General features: G+C 41.9%; 2 protein-coding genes across 14 annotated transcripts in view; one reads left to right on the top strand and one right to left on the bottom strand.

Annotated features, from left to right (window-relative positions):
* Window positions 1–4,156, top strand: part of NSMAF (neutral sphingomyelinase activation associated factor) — a 44,680-nt gene extending 40,524 nt beyond the window's left edge. For 8 of the 9 annotated variants that reach the window (XM_065895705.1, XM_065895704.1, XM_065895700.1 and 5 more), the window contains 6 exons: window positions 177–300; window positions 1,234–1,317; window positions 2,196–2,346; window positions 2,788–2,890; window positions 3,018–3,127; window positions 4,062–4,156. In XM_065895705.1, coding sequence (XP_065751777.1) covers window positions 177–300; window positions 1,234–1,317; window positions 2,196–2,346; window positions 2,788–2,890; window positions 3,018–3,127; window positions 4,062–4,156 — 667 coding nt within the window. Of the gene's footprint in view, window positions 1–176; window positions 301–1,233; window positions 1,318–2,195; window positions 2,347–2,787; window positions 2,915–3,017; window positions 3,128–4,061 lie in introns of all 9 variants that reach the window. The other variant, XM_065895699.1, reaches the window with a different exon arrangement.
* Window positions 4,157–6,259: 2,103 nt separating this feature from the next.
* SDCBP (syndecan binding protein) lies at window positions 6,260–20,690 on the bottom strand. Of its 5 annotated transcripts, none has more exons than XM_065895002.1 (8): window positions 20,631–20,690; window positions 16,123–16,201; window positions 14,898–15,007; window positions 11,841–12,002; window positions 9,897–10,072; window positions 8,380–8,551; window positions 7,580–7,671; window positions 6,260–6,314 (listed from the first exon to the last, which is right to left on the bottom strand). In XM_065895002.1, exons 1-8 carry the CDS (start codon window positions 20,679–20,681, stop codon window positions 6,260–6,262), a joined length of 897 nt encoding a protein of 298 aa, XP_065751074.1. In that variant the 5' UTR covers window positions 20,682–20,690. The 5 variants fall into 5 exon arrangements, with proteins under 5 accessions (XP_065751074.1, XP_065751075.1, XP_065751072.1 ...); XM_065895003.1 differs by having other exon boundaries at window positions 11,841–11,999; XM_065895000.1 differs by having other exon boundaries at window positions 11,841–11,986; window positions 14,960–15,007; window positions 20,631–20,681.
* Window positions 20,691–22,140: the final 1,450 nt, after the last annotated feature.

Genomic DNA, 22,140 nt, shown 5'->3' with positions numbered 1-22,140 from the left:
TTAAATTCACATTTTGAGTTATTTGGTTTAATAACATGAGAACAAGTAATTAGTAATTCCAGTGGGCCTTAATAAGTATAGAATTAAATGACCTAAAGTTTCTTGAAAATGTATTTAAGAGTCTTAACATTAAGCTGGAATGCTGTCTTAATAGCTCTCGTTATCTTTTATGTTAGCTATTTTTACTCCATTGCATTTGGAAGACGCCAAGACACATTAATGGGACACGACGATGCTGTTAGTAAGATCTGTTGGCATGACAACAGGCTGTATTCTGCGTCATGGGACTCTACTGTGAAGGTTTATATACAATTTCTAAATTAAAATGTTTGGATAATACAAATATTATAAGCCATTCAGCTCCCTGCTGTTGATGTGTTGTCACTTTTTCACGAAGTCTGAGTGACGTATAAGGATGTGGAAGGTTATTGCCCGTGTTTAGTGTGTGCACATCTTAATATAAGAGGACGCTTTCCTGAGTTTGTCCTGTGTGTTCCGCTGGGGGTTGGGTGGTTCATTAGACAGCGGACTTAGAGGGAAACATACAGCAGCCCCTCTTACCTCACGCAGCTACGGAACTAGCAGTTAATCAGTAAATATCAAGTTAAAGTGGAGAATCATTGTAAGGCAAGACATTGTATTTAAAGTCAGAACACAGAAACACACAGTCCTTCACCATTATTGACGTAGGACCATACTTGGCCTTTTCTTTGGAATTCTGCACTACTTTACTGCATAAACCACAGTGGTATTCATCCTCTTTGGTTTCCAATTTGCATTTATATAAACAGAAAGCAAGAACCTAAAACCATTAGAATTTCTTCAAGACGTTTTCATCATTTCTGTGCCCCCGCCCCTGAGGGGGACATTATTGTAGGTCAGTTTTCTTGCCTACGTGTGATTTCAGTAAATTTTTTTGGTGACTTGCCTTTTTGAGTTTTCTCAAAACCTTAATAGACACAACACTTCCACACTCTGATTTCTTTAGTTCACCCAATACTTAAGTCACAGCAGCAAGTGCAAGAGACGGAAGCAGACACGGGTACAGCAGACTCTCGGGAAGCACGTGGTGGTGGGAATAAAAGCTCAGGCACGTGGCAGAGGGACCGAGCCTCGCGACGTTTCATTTCGTTGGCAGCTGGGGAGTTGGTCAGTCAGGAGAGTTTTTCCTGCACGTGTTAGAAATGCTTTTGTAGTGTTTGCAACTACCTTCTGCAATGGGTCCCGTCCTAGGTGTGGTCCGGGGTTCCTGCAGAGATGCCAGGCTCCAGGAGACACCAATTTGACCTGCTGGCCGAGCTGGAGCACGATGTCAGCGTGAGTACCGGCAACAGAGCTGCACGGGAGCCCAGCTGACCCGTCCGGGGTGGTGGAGGTTCTTGGCTTCACTTGTGTGTTTACCATCTTTTGCTTTGCTTATTATTTTGCTCATCGGAGGGGAGAGCACAGGCAAACTCAGCTCGTTTCTTGGAGCTCTTTGGGCTTCCAAGTCTTCTTTGTCTCTTTTCCCCCAGTTTGCTGTTTCTTTGAGAATTAGCTACCGTCCAGCTAGACTTCCAAAAGGCCAGTGTCTGAGCACGATGTTGAATACCTGGGTATCCTCACACTATCGGGGCAACTAGATGTGTTTTCTGACACCAAGGGTGGAAAGGGGGCCCTCTGTCTAGGGTGAGGACATCAACCTGTCTGCATGGTGCGTGCAGCGGGCACACACAAGGCTGGCACCGCGTCCTGTTCACCCGCTCTGTCTCCACGAGGTCACGGCTGCATTCTCCTGCCGTGGCCTGCGGTACTACTGCCTTTCCTCTGAGGTTGTGAACTGGTGCCGAATCTGCATGGTCAGCAGACTGACTGGGGTTGAGACGTATTATTTACTGTGTAGTTCAAGAAGGGCGTGCGAGGATAACCCTGAGAGATGCCCACCTCCCCAGGTGATCGTGGAGCCGCTGTGCTCCGGGCAGTCCGGCACCCTGCTACCACTTATTACTCATGGAGTTATCATTCTGAGACTGTCAATTTTAGGCTTTTTAAAAGTTACGTTTACCCCAGCAATACTTCATTGTATTCACTGGCATATGAAGAATTTCACTTTTAAATGAATTATCATTCAGTAGGTGGTGTTGAAAGAATGGGCTGGGGAAACACAGCTCAGTGACCATGATTCTAAATGGAGTACCGTCTGTTTTCTCCTCTAGGTCGATACAATCAGTTTAAGCGCTGCAAGCACACTGTTGGTTTCAGGCACCAAAGAAGGCACAGTGACTATCTGGGACCTCACTGCAGCCACCATATTGCACCAGATTCCGTGTCACTCAGGGACTGTATGTGATACTGCTTTCAGCCCAGGTAGTATTAGCCTTTTTAATACAGATAACACCAGGGGAACTGGAATTATTATTTTGAAATATATAATAAGAATATAAAAAGAAAAGCACTGTTTGCTGATAAAAAGAGGTTTTGCCTATGGGTAAGGCTGCTTCATGGTAAAATACGGTGTATGTGGTATTTGTATCAGAAAAGCCGTATCAGGTACTGTTCTTAATTCCTCACCTCGCTGGAGAAATTATAAGGTGTAAATGAATTCACACCAAAGGGTCATCAGCCCCAGTGTCTTAAAAACAGAAGCGTTTCAGGGAGAGGCTAGTCATCATTGGTTAAATACAACAAGTAGCTGTAGCTGTAGCTCAAGCGAACATTTGGGCCCTGGATTCAGCAGTAAAATCTCAGATTAATCTAAACCACACTCGTGAACTGTAACCCGTATCCACGTTCCGCCTTGTGTTTCAGACAGTCGCCACGTCCTCAGCGCAGGAGCAGACGGCTGTCTAAACGTCGTCGATGTGCAGACAGGAATGCTCATCTCTTCTATGACTTCGGAAGAGCCCCAGAGGTGCACTTTCTCGAGTTACTCGTGGTGAAGACATTTATGGACGGGCTCACGATCACGGCGCAGGGCCTGCTTTGGCCCTTCCTTCATGACCAATGATGAAAGGATGATTTCTGAATCCTTCTTGCAGGTGCTTTCTCTGGGACGGAAATTCTGTTTTATCCGGGAGTCAGTCCGGTGAGCTGCTTGTCTGGGACCTGCTCGGGGGGAAGATCAGGGAGAGAATCCAGGGCCACACAGGTAAGCTGTCTGCCGCTGACCTGACTCCACCAAACCTGCTTTTCCCACCAGCAGACGAGCCCTTCTCAAGCAGAAAACTCCCCGTGTGTCCACTGTGCCGTGGACGTTCCCCTCCAGATCCTGGCTGGCCAGGCCATCTGCATCTCTTGGGTTGAGAGACATTCGACTCCAGAATGGAAGTTTTTAACTTCCACATGGAGAATTAAAAGCCAAGTAAAAGCTGTATGTGCATTTAATACATGCACACAGTAGAAAGAAACAATACAAAAGTAATGGAAATGGTACCAAAGTAATGAATCACAGTGGAAAGGAAGTCTTCCTCCCACAGACCCCCCACTCCCGGGCCTCATCCTGGGAAGACTGCAGCTGGGTTTCTGGAGATGTCTCACATTATTGAAGGATGCGCTGCTGTGTGCGTCAGCGTTCTGCCCGTTGGGTTTTCACTCTGCTTACATTTGCACGTCTTCCTCTCCTCTCAAGCACTTGGAGGATTTATGGTTAATTCTTGTAATGGCTATGGTTGTAAGTGTCTACTGACTGCCCACCTTCACTCTCTTCCCTCTGTCACTGTCGTGTGTGGTTATTTCTTCGTAACATTATACGTTGAAGTGACTTGTCTATGCCTTTCTTCCCCAGCTCACAAGCTTTAAATAACACTTTGACTCCTGATAGAAATGGAAGTAAACCAGCAAACTCACACCAATTCCCTACTTCTCTCATCTGCTGCCTGCCTTTTGTCACAGGTGTATATAATATTTGTATTCTGTTCTGCAATTCCCAGTTGCTTTAGCTTTACATTCAAATAGTTTCTTGTTCCTCCCAAGTTCCTTGTACTGAGTAGTTATTCTGAGTTCATGCAGATTGTATTATAGGACAAGACCACGTGGTACCTCCTGGTCAGCTCACCCCCCTAACCACACGTCTCTTCTCGCAGGTGCCGTAACGTGTATGTGGATGAACGACCAGTGTAGCAGTGTCATCACGGGAGGGGAAGACAGACAACTTATGTTCTGGAAATTGCAGTATTAAGTGCCTTTTCCTCGAATATTATTGAACTCTATGTAACGCTTTTTTAAACCAAACTTTTAAACGAACTGGTGAATGTGCAATTAGAGTAGTTAGAAGTCTTACCACATGAGAAATTAGTGGTTTTAAACTTTATGAATCATGGTGACTTCACTGAAAGCCATTAGTTGTCATGCTCTAAGGCAGATGGAGGTGTGGCAGTACTGGGGAGAAAAACGTTAACACTTGTTAGGCAGGTGGTCAGCCCAGGATGACGATGGTCAGAAGCCAAGTTTGGGTGGCAAAGAGCATAGCTAAGAGAGACTAAACCAGCTGGGGAAACGTCCCAAAAGCACTGAACAATTTAAGGACTTTCCAAGAAAATGTGAGTGTTCTCTGCTGCCGAGTCACCGTTCTGTCTTCCTACTCGGCACAACTGCTGCCCACTGGGTTTCGGGATGTGTGTCCACGGAGTGCTTACTTTCTGTAACCGACTGGCCCCGATTCTAAGAACCTGGGGAAGGATTAGCAGTTTTTGGGAACAGTTTATTTCATTATAGCTATTAAATGCCCATCTTTTCTATGACATTAAAAATATTTTTCTGTAATGAAAGCAGTTTTCATTTTCTCATTTAAATGATTTATTAACGAAGTACTGGGTACTTCAAGTACTGATCCTTCTAGAAAACCATACTGAGTACCGTGAACATCCTCCTCTGCTTCAGTAACTATCTTCAGGCCAAAGTCCAGATAACGAGGTAGAGAATCAAACTGAGAAACGTGCCGTGCTTGGCTTTTCTGAATTTCGCACGAGGTAAGCTGTGAAGCAGTAGCACTGACGACCTCTGAACCGCAGCAAGTATGTGACCTAAGATCTTTCTACACCGTTTACAAGCCCTGGTGTATGCTGAATGTTAACTATGACTCGGCCTGGGTGCCCCCAGGGAGATCAGTAGGCTCAGTGCAGTCCAGCTTCCCGGCTGGAGGCCCTTCTCCCGACACTCAGGCCCCCTCAGTACAGAGGGGCTTTCCTCAGGCTCCCGGGTGGCAGCCGCTCTGGGAGATGACTGTCTCCCACAGGCCGACTGTTTCCAATGATGCAATAACAGACAGACTAAAATCTAACTTTATTTATACATTTTCAATTAAAATAGAAGAGGCATAAACCAAAGAGAAGGAAAAACAAATCAGGATGAAGTGTCGCTGTCATTCTGTTTGCAGGGAGGGGTCAGGAAATGGAGCAAATTAAGACAGCCCAGAGCAGCTGCGTTACATGTAAGTGCCGAAACCAGGTATTATCCCACTTCATCTACACATGGAAAAGAAGTCAAAGTTTCTCCTAGTGAGTACAAGAATTTTTACATTACATATCTAGTGATTCATTTCTCAGAAAGTGACACCAGTAACTTTGAGAGGAAAAGCTTCCATTACACAAGGACTAGAAAAGCTCAACTGCTGCTCATGTACCCTCACACTGCTCTGGGCTACTGTCCGTGTAATTGCATCGGGGGCTTTAGAAAGGCAGCAAGAGTTTGGCTTTTATTCTAGATTTGTTAAGGTGACAGTCCAAGCCTATTAAGTAAAGGTAGTTAAAACGTAATGATAGTCAGTACAGTCTGGCAGCCTATATACGCTGTATAATGCTTACATGGAATGAAACCAGTGTTAATTGGTGTTTTTATACAAACAGAACTGAAAGAAAAAAGTAATCATTCTAAATGCACTATGGTAACAGTAAAAATGCACATATCCCCTAGAACTAAAGTGATATGAACGAACAGCACTACCTGATAGCCAGGACGGAAGGTGACTGGTTCCAACAGAGCTGAGCCTGGATCAGTCATCCTAATGACCTGGGTTGTAAAAGCATCTGGTTTCCACTAAAGACACTAGTCTACAAAAGTAAGTCTTTCAACTGTAAAATCAGGATAAGGCTACAACTATCTTGAAGTCTGAACAAGATGTCGGATCAGACAGTAAGATTCCCAGCCCTACCGTGAGACAGGAAGGGCCTCATGCAGCATATGCTTGCTGGCTCCTAGAAAGCTTCATGTGCTAATTAGAAAGGTACGTTGCCAGAGATGTAAACGGGAGAACTTCAGTGAAGTTTGTACTGCGCGGCGGCTTCTAAACCTCAGGAATGGTGTGATCCATCAAGCTTTTCATAATGCTTGGTGCCATCCTACAAGAGAGTCACTTTTATTAAATACTGAGAAAACTCCAAACTAGCACTGTTAGCATCAAGTTGGAATGCAGGGGAAGGTTTTTTTTTTTTTAATGAGTTCAGATCTAAAATACCCAGCGTGAAAAGCTATCTGCATCCTGGCTGTAAAGTTAGATAAGATACAGAAAAGTCCTTGTATCAAGGCTGGATAGTTAAGAAGACAGAAAACGACAATGCCACTTGTTGGCAGGAAGTGGGTGGGAGCTATTACTGGTTTAAGAAAAGTGAGCTCTTGCAGGATCAGTCCTGACAACTCTCCCTGCCAAGACCCCAAGAGCGGCTAGCTGCATTCTACCCAGAAGCTGAAACAAACCATTACAGGTGGTATGTTTTTAATATTTTAAATTCTATTTCCACGTGCGAGGTAGATTCTGCAAGAAGAATTCGACGCTGGCTGAGCCAAGCCAGAGCGTAAAAGCTGCTGGGCAGACAGCCCTGGCCACCCCCTTTCTGTTCTCCGTCCTCAGCTTTCCAGGCCCATCCCAGAGGACGGACAGCACACCCCACACGCTCTGCTGCCTCCTGAGATGCTCCCGGGAATCAACCCCTGTGCCACCAGAGAAGCCCTGGGGGAACAGTCTTAAGAACCTGCCTGCCAGTTCAGGGACACGGGTTTCAGCCCTGGTCCGGGAAGATCCCACATGCCACCGAGCAACTAAGCTCGTGTGCCACAACTACTGAGCCTGTGCTCTAGAGCCCATGAGCCACAGCTACTGAGCCCCCGAGCCACAACTACTGAAGCCTGCGTGCCTAGAGCCCGTGCTCCGCAATGAGAAGCCGCCGCAACTAGAGAAAGCCTGCACGCAGCAACAAAGACCCAACACCGCCAAAAAAAAAAAAGACTGTTCCTCCAACACCCCACATGCAAGAATTCTTCATGAACCACAAGCAGGTGTCTACGGAGCGGAGGAGCTGCAGGCAGACCACAACTACGATTTCACTGAAAACTGAGACGAGAGCCTGCCCACCTCCCTTTTTCTACTAGGAAACATCAAAATTTAGGAAGTGGATTTTATTCCATACTTGGGAACTTGTGAGGAGTCATTCTTACCAACCAACTCCTCTGACTAAAATTTACTTTAAATTTCTAGATAATTCTAGATAATGCCAATGTCATCTCTTAGGTAAAAAAAAAAACCCAAAGGTTTGAGAATTACAAGAAGCACAGTGCTTCTGTGAGGTCACATGAACGTAGCATCAGGTTGAAGAATTTGTCTACTTACCGTTTAATAATATGTTCAAATATAAAAGCAGGCATGATTGTAATAGTAACTACATTCCCAGCTGTTGACAGTATGTCTGCAATTTGAGAGTCCTGTTGAAAACACACAATGAAAATTAATTCTACTGAGGCTTTATTAAATACATATAAAACATATGTCTCTAAAATCCTGACCCTTGGTATTTATAGTTTTTCTAGTTTCTTTACCAAGTTTTTAATTCAGCAGAATCACAATTTCCTGAGTGGTAACTGTTAAGTAAACCGAGTTGAAAATGTCAACCAACAAATCATTCTTCTCATCACTTACGATCAAATCACTGTCCCCATATACAATATTACCATAGCCCCTCGGCTAACTGTGTATTCTTAACCCAGGTTAATGAAACGAGCAGGTCTTAATGAAAACCTTTAGACCTCAAAATAGTTCTATTTAGGAATATGTGGAGGGAATAAACCATAAGAATGAAGTACTAATCTGAACAAACTAGTGCACATTTCCTACAACTCCTGGATTGAAAAAAGCAATCATTCATCCAGAGTGTCCTCAAAATCTTCAACGCTCAGGTCTCCACAGTTCTAGGTCGAGGGACTTCAGAGATCTAGCCTAGCCCTGCCCCCACCCCCGCTACAGGAGCCACAATTCCAGGTGGTAGCCCCAGCCTGAGAGCACGGCCAGAGCCCAGGACCCCACTGCATTTCTACATGTTGGTCAATAACAGCACCAGTGAAATAGACAAATGAAAAAGACGCTTTTGCTAAAATCAAACTGCAGTAGAGCGAGTCCTAAGTTGTGCTCCTGACCTTCAGTCCAATGACATTCTGTCCGTTGACCTCACAGATGTTGTGTTCCGTGAGAAGACCGTTTCTAGCTGCAGAACTATCTTTCACTATGGATGTGATTTTTCCATTTTTAAAGACAAAGCCGACATGTCCAGTACTGTCCTTATGCATGGTAATTGTCCGTTCAAAGGGCCTGTAAACATAATGGCTTCAATTAAAACTTTAATTCCAAAGTAAGCATTTTCATGGATTTCCATTCTGACATACTGGATACTTTGTCACAATAAACTCACTGCTTCCAGTGAGAGCTACTTAGTATGGATGGCACAGGTCTTGTGCATCTTAGTGCAAAAGATGACTTTTTAAGAAATTCTCTCCATTACGGTTTGCCTGCCTTACGATTTCCTTCTTATAAGCATCAAAGACTTAACCTTCATGCAGTTTATCAATATGCTCTTCCCTTGAAATTACAGTACTCGCTGTAATTTAACATGAAGACAGGTTTGAACAAAAATCAGTCTTAAAAATGAATTTTTATCTTTTTTAACTTCTTAGTATTTCCTGGAGCTTAATTTTTCTTAGGAAATACTTATTTTGTTTAGAACCTTTAAAATATTTCTCACATCTTGATTTCGAAAACTTTATAGAAGATATTTTTGCTCTGTTTTAGAAGAACCACAGAAGCAGCGAGACGGAAGTTCCCCAGCCCCTTAGGAGAAAAGGCAGTTAAGACGGCCGTGTGCTTGCAACTCTGCTGCCACGTGACTGCACAGGTTTCATGACAAAATACGAACTGTACGTTATAAACTTCACAACAGTCATGTCTTCGTGTTAGTCCAAGTTACTTTTTGAAATTTTCCTTAGATGTAAAGCAAAGGTGGCATTCCTCTACAAAATGTTTACCACCTACCATGTGTGATATGGAAACACACAGGTAGATAAAACAAATTTAACTAAGACGAATAAAACCCCCAAAGCTAACAATGTGATACAGGTCCACTCTCAACGCCCATGTGGCCGGGAAGGAAGCCCACAGTACATGTGCTGAATGTTTCCATTATAAATAAACAAGCTAAAGAAAGCGTTCCATCCTCCCACCTGACAACTAGAGCCTCATCCACCCAAAAGGCCAGACTGGGTTTTCTGAACCCGCAGACCCCGTGGAGTTCTGCAGGGGCCCTGCACCACGTGTCTACCCTGAGCAGGAAACCGGAAAGCAAGGCTGAGACGCCCGCTGCTCAGTTACCTTTCTATCCTTCTTTTCTATTTTCTAGAGAAACAGATTAAGAAAGGAAAGTGACTTCTTAGAGGACCAACTTCTATAAGCTCTGGAATAAAGTGTATGCTAAACCAGAATGCTATTTTTAAAAAGTCAAACTACGTAAGAAAAATCCGCACTGCACAGCTGCAAGGGTAGAAGGCTAACCAGTCACATTTGATCATTTTCTGCAACAAAATATTATATTCACAGAACCTTAAAAGCCCAAGAAAAGGAAAACGAGTCTTGAGTTTCCCCGTGGACTGTTTAGCCAGCTCACCTGTCACGAATGGTCATAGTGATCTTCTCTCCAAAAGCCTGCTTGAGCACCTTGTGTGCTCGGTCGGAGCTCCAGCCAGCACAGTTCTCCCCGTTGATCTGGAGCACCTGGTCCCCGAATCGCAGACCAACCAGCGAGGACGGAGAATTGGCCTGGACCAGCTGAACAAATATACCCTAGAGAACAGGAAAATCACCCGTCATTTACCACTGTTACATGTTTAAAAATGCTGGAAAATTAGGAACCAACTGGTTAGGAATCTACCCTATTTAAAAATTAAAAAATTACATGAGTTGTGTCATTATCCCCAAGAACGAAACTGAAAATTTTATCAAGGCAGTACCCTAAGAAATAGGTAAAAAAGTGAGATCTCAGTGGTAATTTCTACCTCAAATCATGACCCACCCGACCAACCTCCATCACCCCCCGCCCCCATCTTGGAATAAAAAGACTAAGGAAAATAAAGTCAGATTACTATAATAAATGTAAGCTTCTATGAGTTTGATAAAATACCAAACAGGTATTAGCACCTGATCATTACTTAGGGGGAAAGGGAGTAAAGTGTTAGAAGTTGTGTGATTTCTCTCACAGTTTAAAAAACGATAGTCTAAGGTCAGAACTCTACCTTTTGATCTGAAGAATTCCTTTGCCCACTTGCTAAACTATGCATAATCACTACGATTAGATTTAACAGCCTAAAAAGGTGGGCACATTCAATACCATTCCAGTTAAAAGAACCTACTATGAAGTGAATACAGAAAACTCAAGTACAATTAACTGAGAACTAAACCCACAGGGATGTTTTTACTTATGTAAACTCTCAATCTCAGATGTTGCGTACAATATAAATAAGTAAGCGTAAAGGAAAAGGAAGCATGGTAAAACATCAATACGAAAGCACGTGTAAGGCTGGATCCTTTCTCCCACCTTAAGCTGGGTCAGACATGATGTCGCATGTCTTACACTTTAGGGCGGTGCCTGAAACTAGGCGGCACCCAGCAAAGTGGCTGGACCAACGAGCTTCAGCCAAGGGGACAAACCCACTGCAAGGATGACTGCTATGGGGGACGGGCTGTGAAGAGTGTGGTCTCCTCCTCCTTTAGGACAGAGGAAGGGGCAGCAGTGTACTCTATTCACCGAACAGGAAGGGAGGGCAGAGAAGTCCGAGCTTCCCAGAGCAGCAAGCTCACGTGTCTTGCAAAAGCCACGAGTGTGCAAAGACGAACACAGTGCCCTCAGCCACCTTCCGCCGTGGGCCACACCATCCTTTTCTATGTGCAAAGGTGGTCATACTGAGCTAAGAAGACCGAAGACTGAAAAGGAATCCAATAAATAATGCCCAAACCCACAAATCGGGGTGAAGACTCAGCACATCCTCAACATTCCTGAATGTTTCCTCAGAGTAACCGGGTTTAATTTCTTCAGTCTGGTCAGGTGAGAGGCAAAAGTAACTCTAAAGTACTTTTGAAAGTCACTGTTGCCTAGAAAATGCCTCATTAAACCCAAACTGAAGGATGGAAATAACAGACCTGTAAAACCACATTACAACAAGTTCTATGATCTTCATTTAGTTTAAAAACACACATCATAAGACCACTGATTCTCACCGGTCAGTCTTCCCTTAACTTCCTCATGTGTTGCCCTATTTCAATGCCAGAATTCTACTTGTATAAACTGTTATGTTTACAGGCAGACTAGTCAACTTTATTCCAAGAAAAGGACTCAAAAAAGAAAAAAAAAATTTCATTCAAGGTAATGCTGGAAGTCCCAACTCTGCCTCTTCAGAACGGGGCGGCGTTCTCCACGTGGAACGTCAGATTTAAAATACTCTCGATCACAGAGCACCATTAAAACTACTTAAAGCACCTACATTTAAAATTATTCTAACGTTGATCACTTAGTAACTATTTAGACAAATTCAAATAAACAATACAAAATACTCACATTGTCTATGGATTTAAGCCTGAGCCCGATTTTTCCATCTTGATCCTTACACAAAATGACTTCCCGAATCCCTTGCTTAATTTCTGCTCTGCGGATTCCAGCATCATTACCAGTTACAGGAGCCACCATATAGTTCATGCTGGAAGCTCTTGCTACCAACTGCTGACAGAAACACACACAACCTGTCAATATTTAGAAACATTCTCCCTGAAAAAATCTAAAATGATGTTACTTGAGTATATTCAGTTGTGGTTTCCCAAAATATAATCTGAAAATTATTTCCTTCAGATAAAATTTGATATTTTCCAAAAATGGCTTTTTTTTTTTAAACTAATTCTTCAGGTAACTTATTCCCACATACATGTCTCCAAGAGACTGTCTGCTGCCTCGTGAATTCACTGGCATCTATTCCATTCCATGTGTACTTTGGCTTGTCTTCAAGCCAAATTATCCTTGAACGTTATAAAGGCCATCTCATACTATTGAAATTCACTCAGCATTTTCCAGAGGGTTCTTTTATATGGCCTGATCTTCAACAACCTACTTAGGCTTTCAGAGTTTCTATAAAAGGGGAAAACTTCTTAGCTCACAGCTCCACTGTAAGGATGAAAAGTGCATGTTATACGAGTGCTGACACACACAAGACACTCAAATGGTATTTCTCGTCCCCAGTGATAAACATCTATGGATTAACCAACTGAACAGACACACCAAACAGCCCTAGAATAGCTATACTAGGGACTCTGTCAGGTACCATTGTTTCAAGTTCCTCATTTTTTCAAGTTTTCTTGACCAAAATCAGTTTATTGTTTTAAGTGGACCCTGGACCCTCTACCAGAGACAGTGAGGGAAGAGCTTATTTATTACCAAGGCTTCTTAATTGGAATCTGTCATAAAAAGCTCTGATCTACCTAATAATTGTGATGCTCAGAGCAGCAATGATAGGGAAAGAGGAACCACCGTTACACACATACCACAGACCGCAAATCTTTTCGTCCAGAATTCATGGTAATTACGATACCATATTCTAAAGTTGATGGTCTATCGGAGTAACACACAGAGCTATACTACAAGTTAGAACACAATACCAGAAAATGTAACTTTTGAAGAATTACAAAAAGTCAACGATTATAGCTGTGAGAGCACAGGAAAATTAGGTAATAGGATAGAAAAAGAAAAACTTAAGAAGCAAATGAATTATTTAGTTTAGCTGGAATACAGGACCAAAAAAGGAGCAGCTTTGGAGCGGCCTTACTTTTGGAAAAGAAATCTTCCTTCTTTCCACCAGGTTTTGTTAAGCACTTAGTATTCTCACTAAGAAGACCGCATGATCAACACCACGTGACCTCCGCACCCTCCTGCCCAGGGCGGCTACAATAACCTTCCAGATAGTCTCCCCGCCTCCATCTTGCCCTCTATTCATGTGCCACACAGCAAGCACAGAAACCTTTTTTAAATAAATCCGATTATGTCACTCCCACAACTCAGAGCCCAATCCCTTACCATGCGCTACGAGGCTGCAGGCCACCTGGCCCTGACTACCCTTCCAATGCCAACCCCTCCAATGCCATCTGCTACCATGTTCTGCCTTGTCTGCCCATCACCTAGGCCTTGTCTCTCAGGTCTGCCAAGTTCACTTCTGCCTGAAGGCCTTCGAGTTCTCTGTCTGTACTGACATATGTGGCTAGCAAAGCCTAAAATACTTACCATGGTTCCCTTAATAGAAAATATTTGCTGAACCTCAATCTTAGGAAGAACTGCATCTTTTAAGGGGAAACTATAAGGAAGCATGTGGATATACTGAATGGTCAGAGGAGCAGGCAGCACCAGGTATAAGCTCCTGTCAGCTCCGAACCCACCCTAGCTGGTGCGGCTGGGGCCTGACCATGCAGATGACGCAGTCCTCTGCCGGGGGTTCTGGTTAGCGCCCAGCACACGCGGAAGAGGGCAAGTGTCTCGTTCCTCCTGCCTGCCCCCTGCTGCTAGCAGCACTGCCTGAGTCTATCCCTTAACGCTGCTGACAGCAGCTGATTCCATTCTCCAGATTTTACCGACCCTCCCAGGACCAGCCTCCCTGGTACAACCCCTCAGAGGCACCAGTACCCACAGCCAGCGTCCCCGCCTCTGAGGCCCAGGTCATGGGGCTCTTCCACCATGCCTGTCAGCTCTGATAATTCCAACCTCCACCCTGTGTAGCGCCCCAGTCCTAGGAGAAGCAGCTACCTTCTGCAATTACATCTGTGTTCCACTTTTGTTTTAAATTCTTCAACCTGTCTGTGTGATTTCTTAAGTTATCTCTGTTGAAAACTCTAGTGTGGTTTCTATCGTCCCAACTGTCCTGACTCATGTAAGTTTTTAATAAATATTTGGTGAATAAATAAAAGCCAGGTACTGTGTTAAGCACTGGGGTCATGGCAACAACACAGACATGGACGCCATCTTCATGAAGTTAAGCATTTACCTATAATTACGACAAGTGCTATAAAGTACTATGGTCTTATCGCAATAATCTTAACAAAAGACTGAGATACACTATATTTAAGCCGAGAGTTTGGTGTCTAATTTCAAGGAACTTTAGACTTAATGTTAGAAGATTATGAGCAAAAAGAAGGTATGACAGACCTATATTTCAGAATGATGAGTCTAGCAGCAGCCTAGTACTGTCTGATATGAGAAGTTACTAGAGGAAACGTCAGAGACTACTATAATAATCTAGGTTACAAGTACAGAAACCCTGAATAGGGTCATACCAGGACTGGAATGGATTACATGAATAGAAGAAACACAGTAGAAACAGAATCACTAGGTCTTTGACTGAATGCAGAAGATGGAGAATGGACCAGTCAGAGGCATCTGAATCTCTAACTCCTAATAAATTAGAAAAGCGGCCACAGCACATAAGTAGACTACATAAAAAGCGATATCTAGAAGGCAATCTAAAATCCCTGGGAAGAGGTCAATGCTAAAGTTATACGTTTGTGTTAGCCACAGAGACGAGTTAGCTTATATCTACGTGTAAAGTATGATTTCATATATTCAAAATCACACTATACATACCCCCTGACTTGGTGCTCCAGGGACCACGGCCATATTTGCACGTATTTCTTCTTCATTTAAACTCAGGCCCATGTACTGAGAGAGCTCCGGATACAGTTTAGGGTAGAGATCTAATATAAACGAATAAATGAATAAAGAAAAAACATTGGTAGAATACTCAAAAACTGTTGTTATTATGGACTTTTACTTGTGTTAAAAAATTACATTTAACTTATAAAATCTAAGATGGATTTAAATTAGCAATTTGGAAAATCCCACTCTCTCTGTAATGACAAGTAGAAATGGAAAATACAGAAAAAGTTAAAGATGAAAGTAAAATAAGACATTTGAACTGAAACCTCAGATTTCACAATACTCGAGAGTAGAAAGAACTTTTCCAGGTTACCTTGCCTTGCCTTTTTCTTAAACCTATTTGATTAGGAATTTTGTAAACGTACCACTGATTCTCCACTTAAGAACAACGGACCGAAATGTACACTGTCCAGTCAGCTACTTTTTAAATCCATTCAGTAAACACAGCTATGAAATGATTCTTCTGAACTACCAAAAAACAAACTGAAAGCTTGTAAATTTATTTAGTGTCGTATCATTTTAGGAATGTTAAAAGCACATACCAATGAAATCTTGGAAACAGTACATTTAAACATTGACAGTATGTAACCGAGTGGCAAAGTCAGGTACTATTTCCAAAAGCTCTTTTTGACATGCTTTGTGACTTAAAATGAATTTTCTAAAAGGAACAATGTTCTAAGATGACAGGCCATAAAAACCCATTTAACACTCCTTTTGTATCTTAAGTCATGTTATTTAAGGGTTCTGTCCTGAATCCCTATGAACTTAGAAGGAAAAGGGACCAGGAAGAAGGATATGAAACCCGGGGAGAGATTCCAGGATTTGGGAAGTTCCCTCAGAAGGAAGCGGCTGGAAATTTCAACTCTACCGACCCCCGAGCCCTGCAAAGAGAGGACAGAGTTCAGCCGGCGAGTTCCATTTAACTTAATTTTCATTAAGTCATAAAACACACCTTCATATTCACAGTTCACTTTCTTGATTAAAGGGTCATTTTTTGAAATGAACATTTTTTTTCTTCTTACTATTAGAGCTTTAACCACCATTTCATGCTGTATATGTTAAAAAAAAAAAAATCTTGGATTCCCTATTTCAGCAAAAGAAGGCTTAACAAGTATCTCTGTTCAAGGAGAATGAACCCAAAGTATAAACCTACTTCCATCTTGAGAGATGGGAGCAGAAGCTTCAGATAGAATCGCTGGATTGGCAGGGTTTGCAGAAAAGGCAGTTTGAGCCTGAAAAAGAAAAGAAGAAACTTCTAACACCAATGCTATACAGATAAACTTGTTATATAATTTGTAAGTTAAATCCAGTAGTTCCAAAAAGAAACTAAAACACTTTAGTTTTATTCAAGAAATTTTAATTCCAAACACTTTCAGCAATATATTTTTCAAAGAAAATCCACAAATCAAAAATGTATTTCATGTTATAAATATTTAACACTATCGCATAACACATGACTTAGCACCATTCTAAATATAATCAATATTTCAGTGCTACTGCAAATTAATATTTTCAAAATGCATTATAAAATGAAGGTTACACACATTACGTTTTCGTTATTCTTTTGCTAATTAGTCTAAGTATCTTATTTACATGTGAAAAAAGCTTAACCGTATTTATATAAAACGTCATATATCAGAAAAACACCTGAAAATTTAAATATTTATTAAGTTACTTATATTTATTTCGCCATTTTAGCATATCCCACTGAAATAATTTTATCTACATTTTAGCAAGTATGAGAAGGGGTTATGTTATACTAAATACATAAATAATACAAAGTATGCAAAACACATACCGTATCACTGACATAAAAATGACGGTAAAGTAATGTAACTTATAACTGTCAAGCTTGCAGAAACTTTAAAATCAGTACAACTCATGCGCAAGCATGCCAGGAACTCCTCCCAGGGCTGCCTTTGCAGCCTGTGTCGTTTTAAGTATTCCACTGAAGGAACTCCTTTTTCCTTTACAGATACATCTGACTTTCTAAAATAGACACATGTCACTGGTTGGCAGGAAGTTGTAAGATCCATCTCTAATATCATTTTTTACTTAGTCAGAAATATGTCGATTAGGTAATGAAGTTTATACCTACATATCAACCTAGCACTGAAATTAATGCTAAGAGTAGTCCCAAAAATGCTTAGAGAGATGGAAGCTTAATTAAATAAGGAAAGTCTACAAAACCACTGAAGGTACCTCACTCTCTGGATTGTAAATGTTCTGATATGCTTGTTATTGAGTCATTCTTTAATATTTACTGTTTCATAATCTGTCACAATCTAAACTGAAATAAAATGCAGCATGAAAATCTTTATAATTTTAAACATATCCACAGACTCAAAGTATGCTGAGTTATGAAAATCCTTTCACCAGCTATCAGCTAAAAGGAGCTAGTAGCCAGTGGACTGCTTCTTGGCTAATCTCTAAGGAAAAAAATACCGTTCGGCACTAAAAAGAAATGAGCTTGCCATGAAAAGACATGGAGGAATCTTCAATGCACATCACTAAGCAAAAGACACCAATCAGAAAAGGCTCCAACTACAGGACATTCTGGAAAAGGAGGGGGGAATGGACAGCACAGAGGACGGTGAGGGCAGTGAAAATATTCTACACGACACTACAACAGTGGCCATATGTCACCACACATCCGTCCAAACCAAGAGCGGACAACCTCAAGAATGGACGTCAAGTGTAACTCTGGACTTGGGGTGGCAGTACTGTGTCAGGGCAGGTTAATCAACGGTAACAAATACACCGTGCTGGGGAGGATGCTGGCAGGGGGAAGGCGGGCACTGTATGCACTGTGCAGGTGGAGTCGGGGGGAGGTGCCTGGGAGGGGGTCACTGGCATGGAAACTACCTTCCATTTAATTTTGCTGTGGACCTAAAAACTGCTCTGAAAAAACAGAATTTACTAATTTTAAAAAGTTGATCCTTTTTTACACTGATCTATTATTTTCTGTTCTTTCATTCACTGCTATTGTTCTCATCCAAGGAATACTGAAGAATATATATAAAAAGCTCTCTGCAAAGTTATGTATTTACTTACTATATATTCTGTAGTAAAAACAAAAGGAAGATGGTACAATAAGGGCTTAAGGACTGTAAGCCATTAAATGTAGCACAGCATTTCACACATACTTCGAAATCTCAAACTATTTTTTTAAAAAAGGGTGGGAGGGGGATGGTGTCTGGAGGCAGGGAGTGTCCCACGGAGCGCACAGTTATGCCAGAGTGTGTTGTTTCTGCCATTACAGAAAGCATGTGGAGACACCACGCTCATGGAGCCACCAGTGTCAATCTCTGCTCACTGTGACAGGAAACTGACGAAATCACGGTTTCTTACCAGCTTATTTTGCACAGGTGTGGCAACCACAGGTTCCTCTCAAAGACTCACAGGGGACAGGGAGGTTCAGGGACTGCATGATACTGAAAGCCACAAGCCTAACGTTGATTGTAAGACAGTTTACAGAATGCTGCGATTTAGTTTTGCCGTGGTATAAAAGGCCAGGAGAGAAGAAAATGAACACCACCTTTACAGAGGCATCTCAAAAACAAAAGCCCAAGTATCACCTACCATAGAAAATGAAGAAAAAAAAAATAAAACCAGCCCCAGACTGCGGTGGCTGGGTTAGGAATCTTTTAAAATCCAGTGAGAATTTAAGAACCATCTGTCCCCCTCCTTACTTGCTGTTACATCTCCAGGCAGCCAGCTTTCTGCTCAGGACATAAAAAGTCTTCTAATGGAAACACCCATATAATTTGCCTCTCCTTCAAGAGGTCAGCCTGACGTAGACTATAGCCCTCTTTATCTTCCAATCCAACATTTGCCAGTATCAACTGTTTCCTTCTCTTTCCGCTGCTCTCAAAATAAAAAACCTCTGCTCAATGTCTACTATGGTTAATTTAAAGTTCAATTCCATCAAAACTTAAAAAAAAAAGCACGAAAAGGAAATTAGTCATTTTCTCAGACCCATCTGCAAATCCTATCACTTAGTGCTCTGATATCACATTAATGGCTTAACTGTTATTCTTGAAGGGTAAATATTTCAAATGAAAGCTTTTTAAAAAGAAAGTGCCTGTTCAGATGAACTTTGTGGAAATAAAAACCATGAGAAAAACAATGACAAAATACCAAAGAAAAAAAGATTTCAGATGACCGAACAGTCCACTTAAAACGGTCCGGCACCAAAGCCTTTGCAGCTGAACGGATGTCAGAGATTTTACAAACCACCCATCAACATCCATAGGGGCGCCATGATGGAAACAAGTGGTCACGATCTCCCCCCCCCCCCATTTTTATCCCATCACTGCTACACGGCTAACAATTTCAGCTACACGTTTGTTACTATTTTTGCTGGGGTTTTTTTTTTTCACCCTAAAAGGGCCAACATTTTGCCTAAAAAACACTTGTATTCTTCTCACAAGTTTCTAATAAACGTTTTTATGTTCGTTAAATAACTGTTAAGAAGTAAATCTCATTTAGAGTAAACTGAGGTCAAGACCTCAAGTAAAATGATCTTTAGGGGAAGAAACTTTGAAGTACTAAAACAACTCAAAATGAAAGAATTTCATCACATTTATCATATCAAAAAGATTTTAGCAATAAAGAAGTATAACAGGGCGCTCAATCTGTCTTGTCAAATTAGAAGAACAAATGACAGCTGAAAAAATTCTGACTTTGAGAGAACAAGTTGAAAGCAACCTGGAAACACGATGGGTTCATTAAATACAATTATCTCTAGTTAAAAAGAAAAATAAAAATCTACAGAACTGCAAGAATTGATCCCAAACGCAAACTTTCTTCTTAAGCAGAAGCATCTATCTTCAAAACTAATACTTACATAAAGGAATACAAAAATTTCTGACTTAATGAAATTAGAAAAACTGTACTAACACAGCCACTTACAGCAGGAACAAGTAAACTGTCTGCTGCTTACATTTAAAAAGAAACAAATCACTACACTTTCATTGTGCATTTACACTACTACTCTTCCTAAAGCAGTATGTACCTCCCTATTTCTATGATTTTTAACTTCAGAGAAGACAATTATGTTAAAGACTTGTCATACCTGAAAACCCAAAAGAACAACGTACGAATTTTAAACAAGACAATGAACGTCTAAGAAGTTGGAGTGTATTTTACCAACTTAAAAATGTATTTAATTTAGGGCTTCCCTGGTGGCACAGTGGTTGAGAGTCCGCCTGCCGATGCAGGGGACACGGGTTCGTGCCCCGGTCTGGGAAGATCCCACGTGCCGCGGAGCGGCTGGGCCCGCGAGCCATGGCCGCTGGGCCTGCGCGTCCGGAGCCTGTGCTCCGCAACGGGAGAGGCCCACGTACCGCAACAACAACAAAATGTATTTCATTTAAACCTTAGTTATAAAACCAAGCTATCTTTGAAGAGTACAGTCCCGTTTCAAAGAAATAATAACGTGTACCCATTAATCCACAGTGAAATGAAGAAGAATCTCTAGCTTTTCTAACTTTTTAGTTAGAAAAACTTTAGAAAAAATTGCAAAGTTTATAAAGTGTAAAAACGGACAAATACATCTACTATTTAAGTTTCTTGCTTCACTTCACCTATAACCAGAACGTATGGCAGAGTACATGGAAAAAAAAAAAAAAGTACTTAAATTAAAGGACTTAAACATACCTGAATCACCTTGTCTACCTTCAGGTCTTCAAGAGATGGGTACAGAGACATTTTTGCAGGATTTTCCTAAAGAAAAAATAAAAAATTTCTATGATTCAGATTTTTTGAAATTTCAACAGTACATGCAGCCAGCAACATACACATAAACGTGTATAAATGTTTAACACAAGAGACATTTAATTTGCAAAACACATGGGAAAATATGAGCGTGCAGCTATACTAAAAACTGCTGGCTGACGAACGGTTGCCAAACTACCTCTTCCTCCCTTCTGTGATCAAACTACATCCATTACAGATCTTAAATTTCCCTTAGTAAAAGGCCCCTTGATTTCTGAAGTTTATAAAGTCAAAAAGGGGCTTCCCTGGTGGCGCAGTGGTTGAAAGTCCGCCTGCCGATGCAGGGGACACGGGTTCGTGCCCCAGTCCAGGAAGAATCCACATGCCGCGGAGCGGCTGGTCCTGTGAGCCTGCGTGTCCGGAGCCTGTGCTCCGCAACGGGAGAGGCCACAACAGTGAGAGGCCTGCGTACCACCACCCCCCAAAAAAAGAAAATCAAAGAGAACGATTATGTGACTCATCTAGCTTACACAAGGGCTTGGCAACTGAGCCAGTATTATTACATCCTTCTAAGAAAAATCTACAACAGCTCATACGTGTTACCTATGTATAAAACCTCTATTATTCGGAAAATATATATACACATATTACATAAATGTGTATATGTAAAAAAAACAATACACACCAACTGTTAACAAGAGTTCTATCTTTAAGAGAAATGAATGAAATAGATGGTAAGGGACTGAGGGATAAGAGGGACATTTTTATATTTTAAACATTCCTATATTGTTCAACGATTTTTAGTGACCATGAATTGCTTTTTGTAGTAATTTAAAACACAATTCTCTAAAAGAATTACAGGGATATACACTCCAAAATTTTGTTTAGCTGTTTTGAGATGAACACTTCCTTTAAACCCAACAAAACAGAATATATTCTAAATTGGTACAGGGTTTGACATATCAATTTATTACCTCCCAATCAAAATCCACCCATAATCCGCTGCTCTGTGGAAATGGAGATGGGCCCTCTAATTATCTGCTCTTCCACCAGGTGGCAAGATGCTGATCTCTGTCAGCAGAGGAAGCTGGAGGCACACTGCAGGAGAAAGGGTTTTTTCTTTTCTAAGTTCCAGTGTACGGCTCCAGCCAGGCGCCACCTTCGAGCAGCCTGAGCACCCAGCTCCCGCAGTGCACAGCAGCCAACCGTCCCCAGTACTCTGTCGAGCAAGTTCCCAGCAATGGGGTCACCAGCAAGGCGTCCCTCACGAGTAGCTTTCCCTAGCACCCCCTTCCTGTGGCTTGCGGCGAGTTCCAAGGTGCAGCACCCCAAAGGGAGACTTATCCAGAAGTTTGGTATCTCAGCAACTTCACCGTCCACTGAGCGACGGCTGCACTCTCTCCAACAAAGCCTGGATCACGATACGGGGAGAGGACAGCTCATCCTGGGGCAC

The sequence above is a fragment of the Phocoena phocoena genome, chromosome 17, assembly GCF_963924675.1.
Source record: "Phocoena phocoena chromosome 17, mPhoPho1.1, whole genome shotgun sequence".
NCBI classification, from domain to species: Eukaryota; Metazoa; Chordata; class Mammalia; order Artiodactyla; family Phocoenidae; genus Phocoena; species Phocoena phocoena.
The sequence above is the reverse complement of the archived record's forward strand: the minus strand, read 5'-3'. Positions and strand labels throughout refer to the sequence as shown.